General features: G+C 39.9%; 4 protein-coding genes across 6 annotated transcripts in view; 2 read left to right on the forward strand and 2 right to left on the reverse strand.

The window, feature by feature from the left end:
- LOC141444833 (uncharacterized) overlaps positions 1–17,420 on the forward strand; it is a 337,995-nt gene that overhangs the window by 11,123 nt on the left and 309,452 nt on the right. The window lies entirely within an intron of this gene.
- RNF220 (ring finger protein 220) lies at positions 836–13,177 on the reverse strand. 2 transcript variants are annotated; one of them, XM_074110563.1, is made up of 8 exons: positions 12,575–13,177; positions 9,580–9,786; positions 8,483–8,614; positions 6,471–6,542; positions 5,285–5,446; positions 4,020–4,085; positions 2,485–2,559; positions 836–1,698 (listed from the first exon to the last, which is right to left on the reverse strand). In XM_074110563.1, the coding sequence occupies exons 1-8, from the start codon at positions 12,941–12,943 to the stop codon at positions 1,606–1,608; spliced, it is 1,176 nt and encodes a 391-aa protein (XP_073966664.1). In that variant the 5' UTR covers positions 12,944–13,177; the 3' UTR covers positions 836–1,605. The 2 variants fall into 2 exon arrangements, with proteins under 2 accessions (XP_073966664.1, XP_073966665.1); XM_074110564.1 differs by lacking the exon at positions 12,575–13,177 and adding an exon at positions 10,861–10,955.
- Positions 11,136–17,420, forward strand: part of LOC141444837 (uncharacterized) — a 38,648-nt gene continuing 32,363 nt past the window's right edge. The window contains exon 1 of the mRNA XM_074110550.1: positions 11,136–11,334. The gene's annotated coding sequence lies outside the window, so the exon portion shown is untranslated. The remainder of the gene's footprint in view (positions 11,335–17,420) is intronic.
- Positions 14,521–17,420, reverse strand: part of LOC141444512 (uncharacterized) — a gene marked incomplete in the record, with an annotated part of 19,762 nt that continues 16,862 nt past the window's right edge. Inside the window, 2 exon segments of the mRNA XM_074110061.1 lie at positions 14,521–14,722; positions 15,742–15,939. Of these exon segments, the coding sequence (XP_073966162.1) occupies positions 14,555–14,722; positions 15,742–15,939 (366 nt within the window).

A 17,420-nucleotide genomic window follows, 5' to 3' on the forward strand; every position in this document is an offset into this window, starting at 1 on the left:
AACTTGTCTGTCTGTTATCTTTTCACGCTTCAACCGCTGAACCGATTTAGACGAATTTCTGTATGGAGATAGTTGGGAGTCGCGGGCAACAATATTTTATATATCAAACACGTCATCGAACGGAAAAACAATTTCTAAGCTATCTTTCTTTACATAAACAGTTAAAGGTTTGAAATTCAAGATTAGATCGAGAAAGAAATCCTGGCATGAGGTCACACGCAAGTAGCGCCATAGTAACTGCATAGAGAAAAGTGTTTTAGAAAGAGAGAAATATATAGTAGAGATGTGCCGACTAGTCGGTATAGCCGACAATCCGGCCACTTTCGTAGTCGGCGACTAGTCGGCGAATAGTCGGCAAAGGCGCCGGCTATCCGGTTTCTTACTTTGTACGTATATTTCAATAAAATATTTATTTTCATGTAGGTAGGTATACACAGGAACAGGAACACGTAGGAATCACATTACATAAAAAGCTGTTCATTCTTGTAGTATTTACTGTTTTTCGTTGCCCACACGAGAATTTATATTTTGGTTTTAGTTATACATTAGTTATTATAGGTAGCTACTTGGCCTTACGGGAATAGTTGGAAAAAAAAACCATACACGAGACTTTCTTTTTGATATCATCATGTCAGCTGAATGATAACAAAGCGTCACGGAAATCTCCGAAGCTGTGATCGGCGTGGCCGACTAGTCGGCCGATTAGTCGGCTTCTTTACAACCGACTAATCGGCTAGTCGGCCAAAGTCGTGAGCGGCACAATTCTAATATATAGATTAAAAAAAAAACGCTAAATTCAATTTTCAACTGAATTATATTTTTTCTTGGCTAAACATTGCCATAGCGTCGGAACTGGTGCTGTGGAGGTCAAGAGAGGATGCCTTCGCCCAGGAGTTGTTAATTAATTTTATTTGACAGATAAATGTGATGCCGTCTCCGTCTATTCGAACTAAACCAACAGAGGCGGCATCACATTTGTTGATTTGCATTTTCTTAATAATAAATCCGACCCAACTTAGTTTTAGGCCGGCAACGCACCCGCAGTCCTAATAATGCTGTAGGTGATGGGCGGCGGTGATCACTTACCATCAGGTGACCCGCCTGCTCGTTAGCCAGCTTTTAAATAAAAAAAATGGCAAAATCAGGAGTCGACAAATACCAAGTTATGTGGTACTGTAGCACTTGTAACTTTTATGGTCGCATACCGTGCCTTGTCTGTGGCAACCCGCTTCACTCATACAAACAATATTTGTATGCGTCGGATACTATATATCAGGCTTACTCAAACTGGGGTACGCGAACCCCTAGGGGTTCGCTATTTGACGGTAGGGGGTTCGCGACAAGGTTTACGTGACTCCAAAAACCACCAGGCTGCAAGACAAGCAAGATGATTAAGATTGGTTTTTGGAGTCTTTTTGTATTTTTATTTTTAGTTTCTCCATCAGTCAATTTTATTACTTTCTTTGGGGGGGGGTTCGCTATCGTCTAGAAACTTTAACAGGGGTACGTGGACCCATAAGTTTGAGAAACCCTGCTATATATAATATAGTAGGAAACCTTTACTTTGCAGGTTTAACCAATTTGCATTGTGCTCTATGGTTTTGTTCACATGTAGATCCTTCTCAGATGCTGTGCAGTTGTGATAGCGTTGCATTGCGGACAGATCTTCTTTGCCCTTAGCGACTCTAGCCAGCATACCTGTAAAAATATAGTTTTCACTTCTCATGCTCGTAAAGTACGTTTTTCAAAGTCAAAGTCAAAATATCGTTATTCAATTTAGGCTATAACAAGCACTTACGAATGTCAAATAATCTACCACCGGTTCGGAAAAACCTCTGTTCAGAAGAATCCGGAAGAAACTCAACGAGGTATATATTTTTTAAATATTTTAGCTGGATCTAGGCGACATAAAACGATTTTTTATGCTCTAGTGCATAAAGCAAACTCTTCGTCTAAGAACAAGGCAATCAGGCCTAAACAGCCACAAACAAAAAAGTTTCAATTTATTTTTTTAATAATTTTTAATTTGTTTAAAACTATCAAATATATAAAAATCAATTAAATCGAAATAAATTAGTAAAACTAAATATTTATAATTATATTAATGAAAAATAGTAAGTGAACAATGTTTCCTCTGTTGCTATTTCATTTCCTAGCAAACTATGTGAAAAGCAGAGTGTAAAACTCGAGCATTAAACTCATTTTCCCCTCGACGTGTCTATCCATCCTCGCCGTACCGTCTCGGGTAAAATGACTCGTTTTATGCTCTTGTAACAATCTACTATTTCACAATACATTGCAATGCATGAAAAATAAAAGATAGTTAATTGACATTTCAAAGTTTTGTTTATACATTGAATATTTAAAAAAAGTACTTTTTTGCTGTTGGGTTAACTGTTTCTTTGTACGTAAATGGGATCCGTCCTATTCTAAAGACGGTTACGGCACGGACTTTCAAACTACCCCCCCCCCCCCCCTCCTTACCTCGCAGTAGACGTGCCAGCATTGTATAGACACAGTAGGGGACGTATAGCATCCAAGGCAGATTAGACATTTCGCCTGGAACAAACAAATAATAATAAACATCATGGGACACTTGACACCAATTAACTTAGTCCCAAACTAAACAGAGCTTGTGTTATAGGCACTAGGCATCGAATAAACATCGGATCTGAGTAATTACGAAAATACAATCTGAGACATGGATGCACAGAAAAACCAGAAAAAGAGACCAGCGCTGGGAATCGAACCCAGGTCCTCAGCATTCCGTGCTGCGTGCTACACCACTGCTGGAAAGGAATCTAGACACGAACTGACGAACTTTTCCTATGCATACATATCTCAGGTTGCTTATTTCTACTTTGCTACTTAAGCAGCAGCACTAGCGACATCTATGTGGCGTCGACAGACGTCACACCTTTCGGAACCAACCGCTCAACCCAGACAAGAGATGTCGCTACTAAGCAATCAAATTATGATTGGTTTTTTGGAGTTTTTTGTATTTTTTATTTCAACTCCAAATTTGTTACTGTTTGTATTGTCTCAGTTTGTATTTTCGATATGGTTTCACGGGATACCCGTTAAAGTAACAAATTTGGAGTTGAAATAAAAAATACAAAAAGACTCCAAAAAACCAATCATAATTATATAAACGGACTTAGCACCTAACTTTTTATCTCTTTCATCCATCATGGCCGCAATGTGACTTAACACGATGGATGTAACTCAATTAACCCTCAAAAAAAAAACGGAAAAGACAGCACTACACTACAGGCGACTGAGGCGGGGCGTGTGGAGAGCGGGGGGAGAGGCTCCCGCTCTTCACCTCAGGCCCCGACTGCATTCAACTCGCGCGCTATCTGTAAGTACCAAGTGGTCTAAGAACATTTTATTTGACCGTATGCTTGTGTGAACGCGTGCATTGAAATACTGTTGCCACTAAATCGGATCCAAAATGAACAGTTCCTGCAAAGAATCACGTCACTGGGCATTTCTATCTACCGTTGTACTCTGAGTTTATCTCTCCGATTTCAACAAAATTTGGGAGGCAGACTCAGTCCATGATTCCGAGCTGGAAAAACAGGGTCTCCAGATGTGTTTCCAAAATATTGTATGGATGTGTCCGTTTTGTTACACATTTTTCTTAATAATTTTCGTAACAAAACGGACACATCACAATATTTTGGGGACACATCTGGAGACCCTGTTTTTCCAGCTCGGAATCATGGAAAGAAAGAAATAAAGAAAATAATTTATTTATAACAGCAATGACACATTAAGGTTAGGAAAAATAACATTAAGAAATGTTGCCGCTATAAAAAGGTCCCGGCTCAGCATATCGCTGGTTGAAAACCAGCACTGGTCTTCCGCCGGGCCACAGAAGAGTGAATGGACTGGGCGTACCTTCCAAATTTTGTTGAAATCGGAGAGATAAACTCAGGGTACAACGGCAGATAGAAATGCCCCTCTATGTGAACGTGCTTGCTCTGGTCGCATATGATATTAAACATGGAACTTACTTCGGACGCGCTGTTCTGCTTCTTTTCTAAATCTCTTATTCTTTCTTTTAAAGCTTGTATCCTGGTCTGAAAGAGAAAACAGCATTTTTATAATAATGTTCCAGGTTGAAACTTTATCAGTTTTGTTTCTTTATTGTTAATTTTTATTGTTTTTATGTATACAGGGTGTCCCGGAAGTAGTATGACAAACTTAAAGGGGAGTTTGGTGGGCATGATATCTATAATATAGAAAAATTACCTTAGTTAATATAACTTTTAGTCAAAATAACTTTTTATTCCATAATGATCTATGGTTCCTGTGGGATCAAAAGGAGCACAAAGTTTTAAACTACATACTAATTCTGCGCGAGCGAAGTCGCGGGCAAAGAAAAAAGTAGCCTATATGTGAATCCAGGGTATATATTTTGAACATGAAACTACCGTGAGACTCACTCATATTTTATATAATGACCCGGATAACTCACGTCTTAAATCGAGTTTAGCTCGACATGTTTCGGGCTAATCCGTAGCCCTTCGTCTTCGGAGCAACGCGACTCAGCGGCTGCTGCAACACGCGCACTGCGCGCCGCCGCTCATTAGCCCGAAACATGTCGAGCTAAACTCGATTTAAGACTTGAGTTATCCGGGTCATTATATAAAATACCAGGGTATATATATTACACGTATGGCAAATTTCATGCAAATCAGTCAAGTAGTTTCTGCGTCCATCCATCGCCATACTTAAAAAAAGATGCTTATTTTTTATCTTCCATCTTCTTCCCGCCATATCTCATGAAATATTGATCTCAGAGAAAAAATTTATAAAACCTTTTTTGTAGAGAATTTTATGTAGATTACTTATGTCTTAGAACATTTTTTGCTGTGGCCCAGCGTTTACGAGTTATTTACGAAAAACTAAAAAATGGGCCTCTACCGTCCCTCTCGCTCTCGTATACATACACAGTATAAGTGTCGAGAGGGACCGCACGACACGAACTTCGAGTTTCGACTTTCGTAGTAGCCCTGCTGATTTTCCTTCGTCGGGTCGCCTAATATACATGTTTCATTCAAGAAATAACGTCAGATTTTGACGAAGATTATTTAAATGAAAATTAAATATTGAAATCAAGTGAATTTTGGTGAAAAAAGTGATTAGACGTCTAGTTAAAAGACACGAATTATAGATAAATGTATTATTGCTGCAATCCAGTGGGTGTTTATACAAGATTTTTTATGAAATCGGTTTTGTTTACACTTTTTATAAATTCTATTGATATAGCATATACCTCGGCGCTGGCCTCCACCAGCCCGTTATGCTTGCTGGGCGCGAGTGGCTCCGTAAAGTTCGTGTGTATCTCCGCATTCAATCTGCTCTCGCTGCTCTCCCCTCTCTCTCCCTCTCTTACCGGCTCGTCCGTCTGTCTCTCTTCCACTGGGGTTATTTGCGCCTGGAATGGAATAACATTATTAATATAACATGGTTTCCTATAAGTCTTTAGTAGTCCGTCAATCAGATCATCGGAATATTCGCGGTCGTTTCAATACTAATATTATTTATTATCCGATTTTGATATGTAATTCTTTTTTCATTGGAAAGCGTAAACCCCAAGGGTATTCCCATTTAAAGTTGGAATAGTAGATTGATAACCAAGGGTGGAAAGTGACCCATTTCACCCGAGATATTTCTGGCGCTCGAACGAAGTGAGAGCGCCAATAGTTCGATGGGAAATGGTAATTTCACCCGAGTTAGACACTCTACTTTTCATTTCGACTGTGAGGAAAAATACTACAAAAAAGAGAATAATAATAAATTTTATTAACTTATATCCAACCTCCAACCTTTTCGCACTGGCCACTTGCCACGGCCGACTTTAAAAAAAAACAAGTTGTTCACGACCAAGGAGCTTATATACAAAACTGGAGGTTGAACGCGAACGAAGAAATTGGACCTTTATTACTAATTTATGTATTCCAGCTCTTTCTTTCACATTTCACGAATGACTTCCATCTCTTTCTTAATTCTAAAGAAAAAGATGGAATATATTCGTGACGGAATAAAGATCTCTTGTTTCAAACGGATGTTCGGCGTTCAACCTCCAGTGTTGTATATAAGCTTCTTGGTCACGACGTGCATCTAGATGGCCATGCCGAAACGTGAAAAAAAGTGTCAGTGACGTAACTTAATTATCTTCGACTCCGTGGCTGATCGTAAAAATTAAAAAAAAAAAATACTTTCCACCCTAGAGATGAAAAAGCAATTTTCCACCCTGCTATCTATCTACCCATGAAAATGAAACTTTCCGAACAGGAGAGATGAAAAAAATATTCCTACCCTATGGGTAGAAAACAGGGGATGATTGATTGTTCAGTCACTGATTGTATGTAATGTATGACCAGGCCAGGCATAACTTTTTACAGAGTAGTCCCGAGTTTTTGTGGTGCTTCACACCATGATTTGCTGTTAATACTTACATCCGGTGCTATCCTAGAAGGGGAGTACTGCGGAGGTCCGTATAACTCCGTGTCCTCATCTCCGTCTACCACCTGAAGAAATAAACAACACTTTTCTCGGAATTCTTTAAATTATAACGAAATATTTTAGTTAACTATTGTACTAGTTGGATATAAAGGTTATTTCACCACACTTGCTCGCAAGCAATGAAGTTAACTGCAGACTTTGACTTTAAATAAATAAATTAACAATAAATAAACATCATGGGGTTAATGGCACCAATTCACTGAGTCCCATACTAAGCAAAGCTTGTATTATGGATAAAAGATAAATAAATACTAAATTCATTATTACTCACTATTTCATTCATTATTTTCACTGGCTAGCTATAATTACTAACATAGTCTTAAGGAAATACCAATTTTTTGGATCAAGTTGTCTGAATAAATAAAATTATTATGTTCTTTATTTTTCTTTCATTCTTAGGTTTAGGTTTTTATAATAGCTCTAAAAAGTAAAATACAGAAAAGTACATACAAAATAAAAATATTATAAAAACCTAACCTAGTTTGCCGCCGTAACGGGGCAGGGCCCAAGCTCCGGTGGTCAGGCCGCAGAGTGAGGAGCCTCCGGACGATGCGTGCCGTGTCCAGAAGTCGCCTTCTGTATCTGGCCCTTGATCCAGCCATCTAGCGAGTCTCTTGAGATGTTGGTCGAGACTCTTCGCTATTAGACCGTTTGCCGAAACGACTATCGGGACAATGACCGTCGAGTCAACATCCCACATAGCAGTCACCTCGTGACCAAGTCAAGGTACTTGCTGAGTTTGTCCTTCTCGGCCTTCACGAGGTTCGTGTAAAGACAAATTTGGTTATTTAAATGTCGCAAGACCAGAGAGCAAACATCTGTATTATACATACAAATATCTGCCCGGCTGGGAATTGACCTGGGACCTGCGGCTTCATAGTCAGGTTCTCACCAGCCACTGGCCATCAGACCGTCTTTATGTTGTTGGTGTACTGACCAGCGCTTGGTCGTTGGAGGGGGAGCCCTGCGGCTAGCAGTGGACGTCTGTAGGGGTACTGACCAGCGCCTGGCCGTTGGAGGGGGAGGCCTGCGGCTAGCAGTGGACGTCTGTAGGTGTACTCACCAGCGCCTGGCCGTTGGAGGGGGAGGCCTGCGGCTAGCAGTGGACGTCTGTAGGTGTACTCACCAGCGCCTGGTCGTTGGAGGGGGAGGCCTGCGGCTAGCAGTGGACGTCTGTAGGTGTACTCACCAGCGCCTGGCCGTTGGAGGGGGAGGCCTGCGGCTAGCAGTGGACGTCTGTAGGTGTACTCACCAGCGCCTGGCCGTTGGAGGGGGAGGCCTGCGGCTAGCAGTGGACGTCTGTAGGTGTACTCACCAGCGCCTGGCCGTTGGAGGGGGAGGCCTGCGGCTAGCAGTGGACGTCTGTAGGTGTACTCACCAGCGCCTGGTCGTTGGAGGGGGAGGCCTGCGGCTAGCAGTGGACGTCTGTAGGTGTACTGACCAGCGCCTGGCCGTTGGAGGGGGAGGCCTGCGGCTAGCAGTGGACGTCTGTAGGTGTACTCACCAGCGCCTGGTCGTTGGAGGGGGAGGCCTGCGGCTAGCAGTGGACGTCTGTAGGTGTACTCACCAGCGCCTGGCCGTTGGAGGGGGAGGCCTGCGGCTAGCAGTGGACGTCTGTAGGTGTACTCACCAGCGCCTGGTCGTTGGAGGGGGAGGCCTGCGGCTAGCAGTGGACGTCTGTAGGTGTACTCACCAGCGCCTGGTCGTTGGAGGGGGAGGCCTGCGGCTAGCAGTGGACGTCTGTAGGTGTACTCACCAGCGCCTGGTCGTTGGAGGGGGAGGCCTGCGGCTAGCAGTGGACGTCTGTAGGTGTACTCACCAGCGCCTGGTCGTTGGAGGGGGAGGCCTGCGGCTAGCAGTGGACGTCTGTAGGTGTACTGACCAGCGCCTGGCCGTTGGAGGGGGAGGCCTGCGGCTAGCAGTGGACGTCTGTAGGTGTACTCACCAGCGCCTGGTCGTTGGAGGCGCGCCGCACGCAGACGGCCCCGTGCGCCGCTTCGGCCGTGAGTGCGGACGCTCTCACGCGCCACTCGCCGCACCACTGGTACTCCGCGCCGAAGCCCGAAGGCTCGTCGTTCTGAACATACAAGATAGCAAGATAGTACGGGTACCAAGGCTTCAAATACCGTTAGAAAGTTGGTAACGTTATCGCTGTCAAACAGATTTAACGGTGTAAATTAAGAGTTTCGATTGGTTCATGAAAAACACATTCCTTGCACATCCAGGTTCTGGGTTTGCTTACTGTTTCATTTCCCAACTCTGAATTTTCTTCGAAATCAGAAATTTTTGACAGTGCATTTTCTAATGTTTTTTAGGGTTCCGGAGCCTAAATGGCAAAAACGGAACCCTTATAGTTTCGCCATGTCTGTCTGTGTGTCTGTCTGTCCGTCCGCGGCTTTGCTCAGGGACCATGCATAAATGCTAGAAAGCTGCAATTTTGCACGGATATAAATGTAAACTATGCCGACAAAATGGTACAATTAAAAATAAAAAATAAAATTTTTATAAGGTACCTCCCATAGACGTAAATTGGGGGTGATTTTTTTTCTCATCCAACCCTATATTGTGGGGTATTGTTAGATAGGTCTTTTAAAACCACTAGGGGTTTGCTAAGACGATTTTTCGATTCAGTGATTTTTTGCTAAATATTCATCTTTAAAGTGCAAATTTTCATTAAAATCTAGCGTCCCCCCCCCTCTAAATCTAAACAGGTGGGTGGAAAAATTTGAAAAAATTCAGGATGGTAGTAAGTTCAGTATATCAAACTTACAAGGAAAACTTACTAAGCCTTAAGGTATAAAATATACCTAAACTTGGAAGATTTCGTATAAAATACGAAATCCTCCGAAAAATAATACTTATTTTTTTCGTAATGGCTACGGAACCCTATTTCGGCCGCTTTTTTTGTTATAGAACACAGTAAGTTAGGTGAGGTTTGTTTTATGAAAGTTCCGATAAAAATATAGTCTCAGAGAAAATCCTGAGTTGGCAAATGAAACCGGAATGCTCTGGTGGAAACGGAGTCCAAAAGTACCTACTGACCTCAACATCAATACTCTCATCCTCTGAGCTGGTATCCGGCACGTCTTCGTCCATGGCGGCCCCCGTCCGTTTGAGACAGCGCAGAGCGTGCCGCTGCAGCCGGGACGTCGGCAACGTGCAGGCGCACACCGGGCACTCGCCGGTGGGGGGCGGCGGGGACCCGCGCCGCCGCGCGCGCAGCCGGCGGAGGCGGTTCGAGTGGACGCGCTGGAAATTGGAATAAGTTAGAGCCAGGGTTGAAAACAATCATTAAAATAATAATAACCAAATAACCCCGTGGTTAGTGAATGTGGTTGAGCTTTTACTCCTGAGTTTGATCCTCTGCCAGAGCAGATATTTGTATGAAAAATAGGAATGTTTGCTCTAAGTCTTGGATGTTTAATATGTTTTTAAGCATGTACCTATTATATATTTTTTAAGTATGTTTATCCGTTGCCTAGTTAGTAGTCAACGTCATAAATAAGTATTCACTTTTGTACCTTGTCACTTTAACATCATGTTTGAAAAGCCATACAAAATTGTGTAACGACTGAAAGCAACAGGGTACAAAAATGATCACTTATTTATGATGTTGACTGTTTTGTAAATTTACTATACGTAGTTACGAGAAAACAGTGATCAATCTGTCAAGTATCCTTCCTGGCGGGCGCTATCTATTTCATTATGTAGCAGTTGTGTTTCAAATTACTTGTGAATCAGAAAAAAAATACGAAAATTTTACTAAATTGTATGCTAAAAAAAATTACAAACAGTTATCAATATGTCACCGACAGGAAGGATACTTTCTGGCGGGCGCTATCTATTCGACAGCAGGCAGCAGCAGCAGGGGTTGACTTTTCAAATTTCTTGTGAATCAGAAAAATATATGAAAATGTACTAAATTGTATGCTAATTAAAAAAGAAAAGAAGAAGAAGAGGGACTTTGTTATGCAAGGTGCAGGCATAAGCTGAGTCACTTTCCCTTTTGATAGTTTGATTGTACTTATTATTTGTTATGTACCTATGTAGAATTTGTAAACAAACTATTAAATAAATATATTTAATTATTATTAGCCCTCTTGTTCCGAGAGGAGGCCTGTGCCCTGCAGTGGGCACATATATAGGCTGGGATGATGATTATTATTATTGAAAGCTTTAGAACCTGAACATACACTTTTCTCGTAAGTATGTGTAGCATACAATTTAGTACATTCTCGTACATTTCTTTGATGTGAGTTTGAATTCCGTACAACACCATGTCACCATTAGGAACATGAAACAATTCTAATCTACTTGATTTACCCTCATGCGGTAGGCTGGCGTGCTGCCTACCCTGGAGTGACCCACTGCTCACCAATGATTAATATATGCACTTCATTTATAAAATGCTAATTTTAACTCACGTGATTTGACAGTTAAATGAATACAAGATCACAAGATTTCATTACAAACTTAGTTAGATACAGATGAACTTAAGAGGAATGTTAAAATTATAGTTTTTCAATATAAAGCAGGCTTTGAATCAATTGCACTTTTTATTCACCGTTTTACAAAATTCGACTGCAATGTAGGGTAGAATCACAACCTGTCATGGGACCATTGCTTAAATCCTACCTACATAATAAAAACTGTATTTGAGACTTTGAATTTTAATCCTTTTAATAATTTCTTAGTACTAATAATTATAAATGTGAAAGTTTGTGTTTAGGTGTGTGTACTCATATATGTTTGTTGCTCCTTACACTAAAATGGCTTGACGTATTTGGATGAAATTCGGTAAGTAGACAGCTGGGCATCTGGATTAACACATAGGCAACTTATTAACCCCATATTCTCATGGTATTGAGATAAAATCTCGAAGTTTAAACTGTTGGGATTAGAGACGTGACATTTGGTCCATGATGTAATTTTCAAGAATTTCCTTAATCAAATCCTGGAATTTCAATTCAACTGTCAGAGCCCAAATGCATAAGAAAGTACAAGTAAATACATAGTATTACCAATTTTGTATTGAAATTTAGTAATAATATATAGCTAGTGCTGCTGCATAAGTAGCGTAGTAGAAATAAGCAATCTGAGATATGTATGCATAGGAAAAATTGTGTCTAGATTCCTGCCCAGCGGTGGTGTAGGGGTTATAGCACGCAGCACGGATTGCTGAGGACCTGGGTTCGATTCCCAGCGCTGGTGCATCCATGTCTCAGTTTGTATTTTCGATAATAATACATAATTTTAGCTTGTACTTTGTTATACAATTGAACCCTGATCTATGGATTGTGTGCAAAGGTGCTGGTAAAGTCTAAATAAAATTATTATTTCATTTCAATCTAATGTAAAAGTACATTTTTATACTGGGTATTATATAATTTTGATTAATCAATTTTAAGTCCATAAAAACATAATATTGATGTCGATGAGATTGCCAATTCATTTATGTGCATTTTTTCATACATTGATTTTGGCACATATGGCTTATAAATGAAAATCCTAAATCCATATATGAAAAAAAATGCACAACAGAATTGGCAGTCTCACAGACATATTTATTTTTATCAGGAACTATTGTTTTTATTTTTAACTTTTTAGGAAGTTCTCTATAGAAAATACTTGGACAAAATTTATTTTTAGCTTTTGCTTGTAAATTTGTCTGCCAAGGATTTTTTTATTGCTATCCCATGGGAATCAAAATGTATTCATATTTCAGAATTAGGTCTCATCTCTCATGATGATTACAGTTAGTTGCATAACTTAAGATAGTGAGTTATATACATGTTCGGAATCAGTAAATATTTCTCTGTTGTTTCAACCGTCAACATAATTAATGTTTTGAAAGAAAAGGTTTCTACCATATACCTATCTTGCAGCATATTTTTCTAGCAATGATAGTCTTCCTATTCCATTGCAGTCAGTTTACAGAATAAGTTTAATTTTTTTACACATTAAAGTCATTCAATATGCTCATAAATGATCTACTCTCAGATACTATGCAAGTTTCCATAATTATTAAGCTAAATACCTGGTAAACATCGCTTCCTGTGCACCCACTGACATCTATTTCTTGGTCATCTGGCACTTCTTCAGTACTAGATCCAGGCAGAGGATTTAAATTAGAACCCGAACTAGTAACACTTAATTTTCTTTTAGAACCACCGTTGGATAACTTAAACAACCGTTCTAGTTCCAAATTTAAATGTGATTCCAATTCGCCTTGCCGTATCGTACAACTGCAAACCGGACAACTAGCAGTTTCCGAAACCTTTTTTCGGCTTCTAACCGAATTTAATATGACACTGTCCTCATAAGAATGTCCGAAACTACTGTTAGCATTATTGTTCAATGAATTAGAACTCCCTTCCATGTTATTAAAAAGTAAAACGGGTAACATCTCACTTAGCAGTTTACAATTACGGACTATGATCACTTCAATCTAAATGCATCACTTATTTCGCGCGATGAAATTACGATTTAAAGGGTTTGTTGGGTTTATAGAACTTCTATTTAGCTGTAACAAGTTTTCTTGTAGTCATTTTTGGCGTAATTATTGTAATTTGAGTACGTAATTCATATCAACAACAATAAATAAATAGTTCGTTTACTATTTTCATTGAAGGGATCAGTTGAGGCGTTTTTACTACTTTAATAAATAGAATTAAATTTGACGTGGTGAGGTGACGTGACAGTTTATGTTAAATTTACACAAAAAAGACCCAATTGTTTTTGTTTGCAATTTTCACTCTATTATTTTAAAATAATGCTGTTTTTATTATCAATTTTATGAGTTTCTGTCAAAGTATACAACAATAAACCTAAAAATTCAGGCGCGCTCATGTATTTTCAATGTACTGAAAAACACCTTAAATTAAATAGTAACAGCTGTCAGATAGCGTTTAGTTATTGCATTTTTTATGAGTAAAAATCATTTAAAAATACCAATTTTCTCATTGGGTTTTCTCACGGAACAGAAAAAACTAGGGTTTTCTGGTTTTCTACAAAATTATAAATAACGATTTTGCATTTTAGTTTACTATGAGAATGGATTAGAAAATTTGAAAATTTACTCTTAAAAATTATGTTAATTGTTTTTTTATACTTCTTACATGGTTTCATATATTATCGACTATGTAAGTATGTACAGTCAGCGAAAAAGTAAATTCAAAATACTTTTTGCAATAATATTGTTAAAAGTTCAAATGGAACTGGGCTGGCCACGTTTGCCGCATGCACCCAGAAAGGTGTGCACAGGTCACCACACAGTGGCACAGTGGATCCCCCATGCCCACGATGGCTATCGGCGCCGCAGCAAACCAAGGCGGAGATAGTGGGAAACCTAGACTGCCTAGACGTATTAAATAATCTAAGCCTACTAGTGACTGGCCAGACATAAGTGCCGACAGGGCGAGTTGGAAATCTAGGGGAGAGGCCTTTGCCCAGCAGTGAGACATTACATGCTAATTAAAAAAAAAACTTAAAAGTATTTCGTAACGCCGGATGCGGTAACTTTACTTCGTTTTTAAAAAATCTTAGATTTCATTGAGCAAAATGTACTGCTTAATTATTATACCGCGTGTGGCCTGTAATATAAGCAAATAACTAAAACATAGGTCATACTCCACAAACTGAAGACAATTAGTTCAGCGACTTTTAAAAATAATTAGTTTTTTAATTTTGATTACACTTTTAAGTTTATTCGAAGAAGCAATGTAAAGCAAAATCCTTGATGCTTGTAGCGTGACAGACGACGTCAGTTGGGTTCTAGGATGTCGTACATTGATAGCAGTATTTAATTTGTATGAAAAAAGAAAAATTTAAAGACTCCATTATTTGTAAAAGTCGCTGTACTAATGTTGTTTAGTTTTATGAGTATGATCTGTTTTAATTTTTTGCTCGTATTACAGGCCATACCCGGTATAAATATAGGTACTTTTTCATGCAAGCATTATTTAACGACAAATAAAATCTCCGTTTAGGTCACAATCGTTTTATTACAAATTCCCGTTTATTCTAATTTCTCTACAATATCTTCTTTTTTCTCACTGTCGGGGCCGCGTTTCTTGTTATTTGGAATTTTCAGATGCACTGTTCGTATGTGCAGCTTCAATGAGTTAGACTGACTAAAATTTTTAGCACAGTACTGGCAGGAATATGGCTTGGCACCTGTATGAACCTGAAAAGAAAAAAAAACATTATTTTTTAAATCCGACTAAGTAAATGAAAAAAAAAAGTATTACTGAGAATTTTACAGCTGGTCACAATTTTGATTGGGTGACGACTGCCGAACTTTAAGTGACTTAACAGATTCAAGACGGCAGTCAGGTTTTTTGAATTTACAGACCCTGTAGTGGCTGTCGGTTGAGCGCTGATATACTGACCCGGTAGTGCCGGTTAAGCACTGGTATACTGACCCTGTAGTGGCAATTGAGCGCTGGTATACTGACCCTGTAGTGGCGATTGAGCGCTGGTATACTGACCCTGTAGTGGCGATTGAGCGGTATACTGACCCTGTAGTGGCGATTGAGCGGTATACTGACCCTGTAGTGGCGATTGAGCGGTATACTGACCCTGTAGTGGCGATTGAGCGCTGGTATACTGACCCTGTAGGGCTTTAGCGGTATGCTGATCTGTGTTTAATTTTAGCGCTCGTATACTGACCCTGTATATAGGCTTCATGCAAGCTGGTATAACAACCCTGATTGGCGATTTAGCGCTGGTATACTGACCCTTTATGGCTAATTGAGCTACAATATCTTCTGACCCTGTATGTTACAGATGCACTGTTGTATGTGGCAATGAGCGCTGGTAAAATTTTGACACAGTAGTGGCGAATTGGCTTGGTGTATGAACCTGGTAAAAAACTTTTTGATCCTGACTGGTAATTGAAAAAAAACTGACCCTTAGTGGAGAATTTACAGCTGGTCACAATTTTGATTGGGTGACGACTGCCGAACTTTAAGTGACTTAACAGATTCAAGAAGGCAGAGCGGTTGAGCGCTGGTATACTGACCCTGTAGTGCTTGAGCACTGGTATACTGACCCTGTAGTGGCAATTGAGCGCTGGTTTACTGACCCTGAGTGGCGATTGAGCGCTGGTATACTGACCCTGAGTGGCGATTGAGCGGTTTACTGACCCTGAGTGGCGATTGAGCGGTTTACTGACCCTGAGTGGCGATTGAGCGGTTTACTGACCCTATAGTGGCGGTTGAGCGCGGGCTTCTGCGTGAAGGTCCGCCGGCAGTGGCGGCAGCAGTATGGCCGCTCTCCCGTGTGCCGGCGCGTGTGTATGCGCAGCTGATTGCTGTCGGCGAAGCGTTTGGGGCAGCTGGCGCACTGATAGGGCTTCTCGCCGGTATGCGTGCGCTGGTGGTATTTTAGGGACGCGTTTGACTGTAACATTGACAATAGAGAATATGCATAAAATACATCTCTTTAATAATTTAACACTTCAACTTCAACTTTTTTGTTTTTGGTAACCGGTCGCTTTAGGTTAGCAACCACTACTGCCAATGACTCCTGACCGCAGCACAAGTGTATGTTGTGTTTGACCAGTTTTTAGAAATAATTTAACACGTTCGACCCCAGTGACACAAGGTCTGTGACTTTTTCGTTCCTACTCCTATGACAGTGACACTTATTTGTGACTGCTGTGGGATATGCGCTGTGCGTTTAATCTATGCTAAAGTGGTAAACTATCATGAATGCCAGCGAAAGCTGTCCACGAGAAACCGCGGCAAAAAAAAAGGCTGACAACACTTGCTGTACACTGATTAAACGATGTTGATACTTAGATATTATTTAAATTTTCCAGATATTAAATTATACTTCGGACTCTTCAAGCTGCATCAAAAGTCATGTAGTAAGTAAAAACCGGCCAAGAGCGTGTCGGACACGCCCATAATAGGGTTCCGTAGCCATTATGAAAAAAATAAGTAATATTTCGTATTTATTACGGAATATTCCAAGTTTAGGTACATTTTATACCTTCGGCTGCTATTTACTCTTAAACTTCTAATAATTCTCAAGAAAACTTAACCGCTATAGTACTACCATCCTGTTTTTTTTTCATATTTTTCCACCTACCGGTTTAGATTTTAGAGGGGGGGGGGACGCTCGATTTTAATGAAAATTTGCACTTTAAAGTTGAATATTTTGTAAACATATCACTGAATCGAAAAATCGTTTTAGCAACCACCTAATGGTTTTAAAAGACCTACACAACGATGTCCCACACTACAAGATTGAATGAGAAAATAAAATCACCCCCACATTACGTCTATGGGAGGTACTCCAAAAAAATTTTTTTTTCATTTTTTATTGTACCATTTTGTTGGCATATTTTATATATATATTCGTGCAAAATTACAGCTTTCTAGCATTGATAGTCCCTGAGCAAAGCCGCGGACGGACAGACAGACAGACATGGCGAAACTATAAGCGTTCCGTTTTTGTCATTTTGGCTACGGAACCCTAAAAATGTGTGAAAGTTGATGATGCTCTTTAGGAGTTCCTTGATAAATTTTATGACCTTTCTCAGTGCCCATTTACGTACAGTCCAGACGCATCAATTTTTGGACCATTTTGACCAGATTAGCATTGAATATATCTTCTAACATTTTAATTCTAACATAATGTTACATTACAACTCTGCATTTTAAAGATGGTAGGTTGAATTAAACAAAAAAATAATTTATAGCCAGAAGTATCAAAATTATCTAAGCCGGGCTAGAATGACAATATGTCAATTTTGACAATCTCAAAAATGATACCAGATTAAAGTTTCGAAAAAAATGCGTGGACAGCTTTTGCTGGCCAGTCTAGCTGTCATTTGTTTCAGTGCTTGTATATTTTGAAGAATTATAATCTTCCAG

This window comes from Choristoneura fumiferana, chromosome 30 (genome assembly GCF_025370935.1).
Source record: "Choristoneura fumiferana chromosome 30, NRCan_CFum_1, whole genome shotgun sequence".
In the NCBI taxonomy this organism is placed as follows: Eukaryota; Metazoa; Arthropoda; class Insecta; order Lepidoptera; family Tortricidae; genus Choristoneura; species Choristoneura fumiferana.

What these genes read in the sequence shown, in the direction of transcription:
- RNF220 (XM_074110563.1), bottom strand. Translation starts at nt 12,943, where the DNA reads ATGTTACCCGTTTTACTTTTTAATAACATGGAAGGGAGTTCTAATTCA. An exon ending in TGGTGGAGGCCAGCGCCGAG is followed by an intron (nt 4,086 to 5,284) that starts GTATATGCTATA and finishes TTTCTCTTTCAG; the next exon opens with ACCAGGATACAAGCTTTAAA. An exon ending in GCTGGCACGTCTACTGCGAG is followed by an intron (nt 1,699 to 2,484) that starts GTAAGGAGGGGG and finishes ATATTTTTACAG; the next exon opens with GTATGCTGGCTAGAGTCGCT.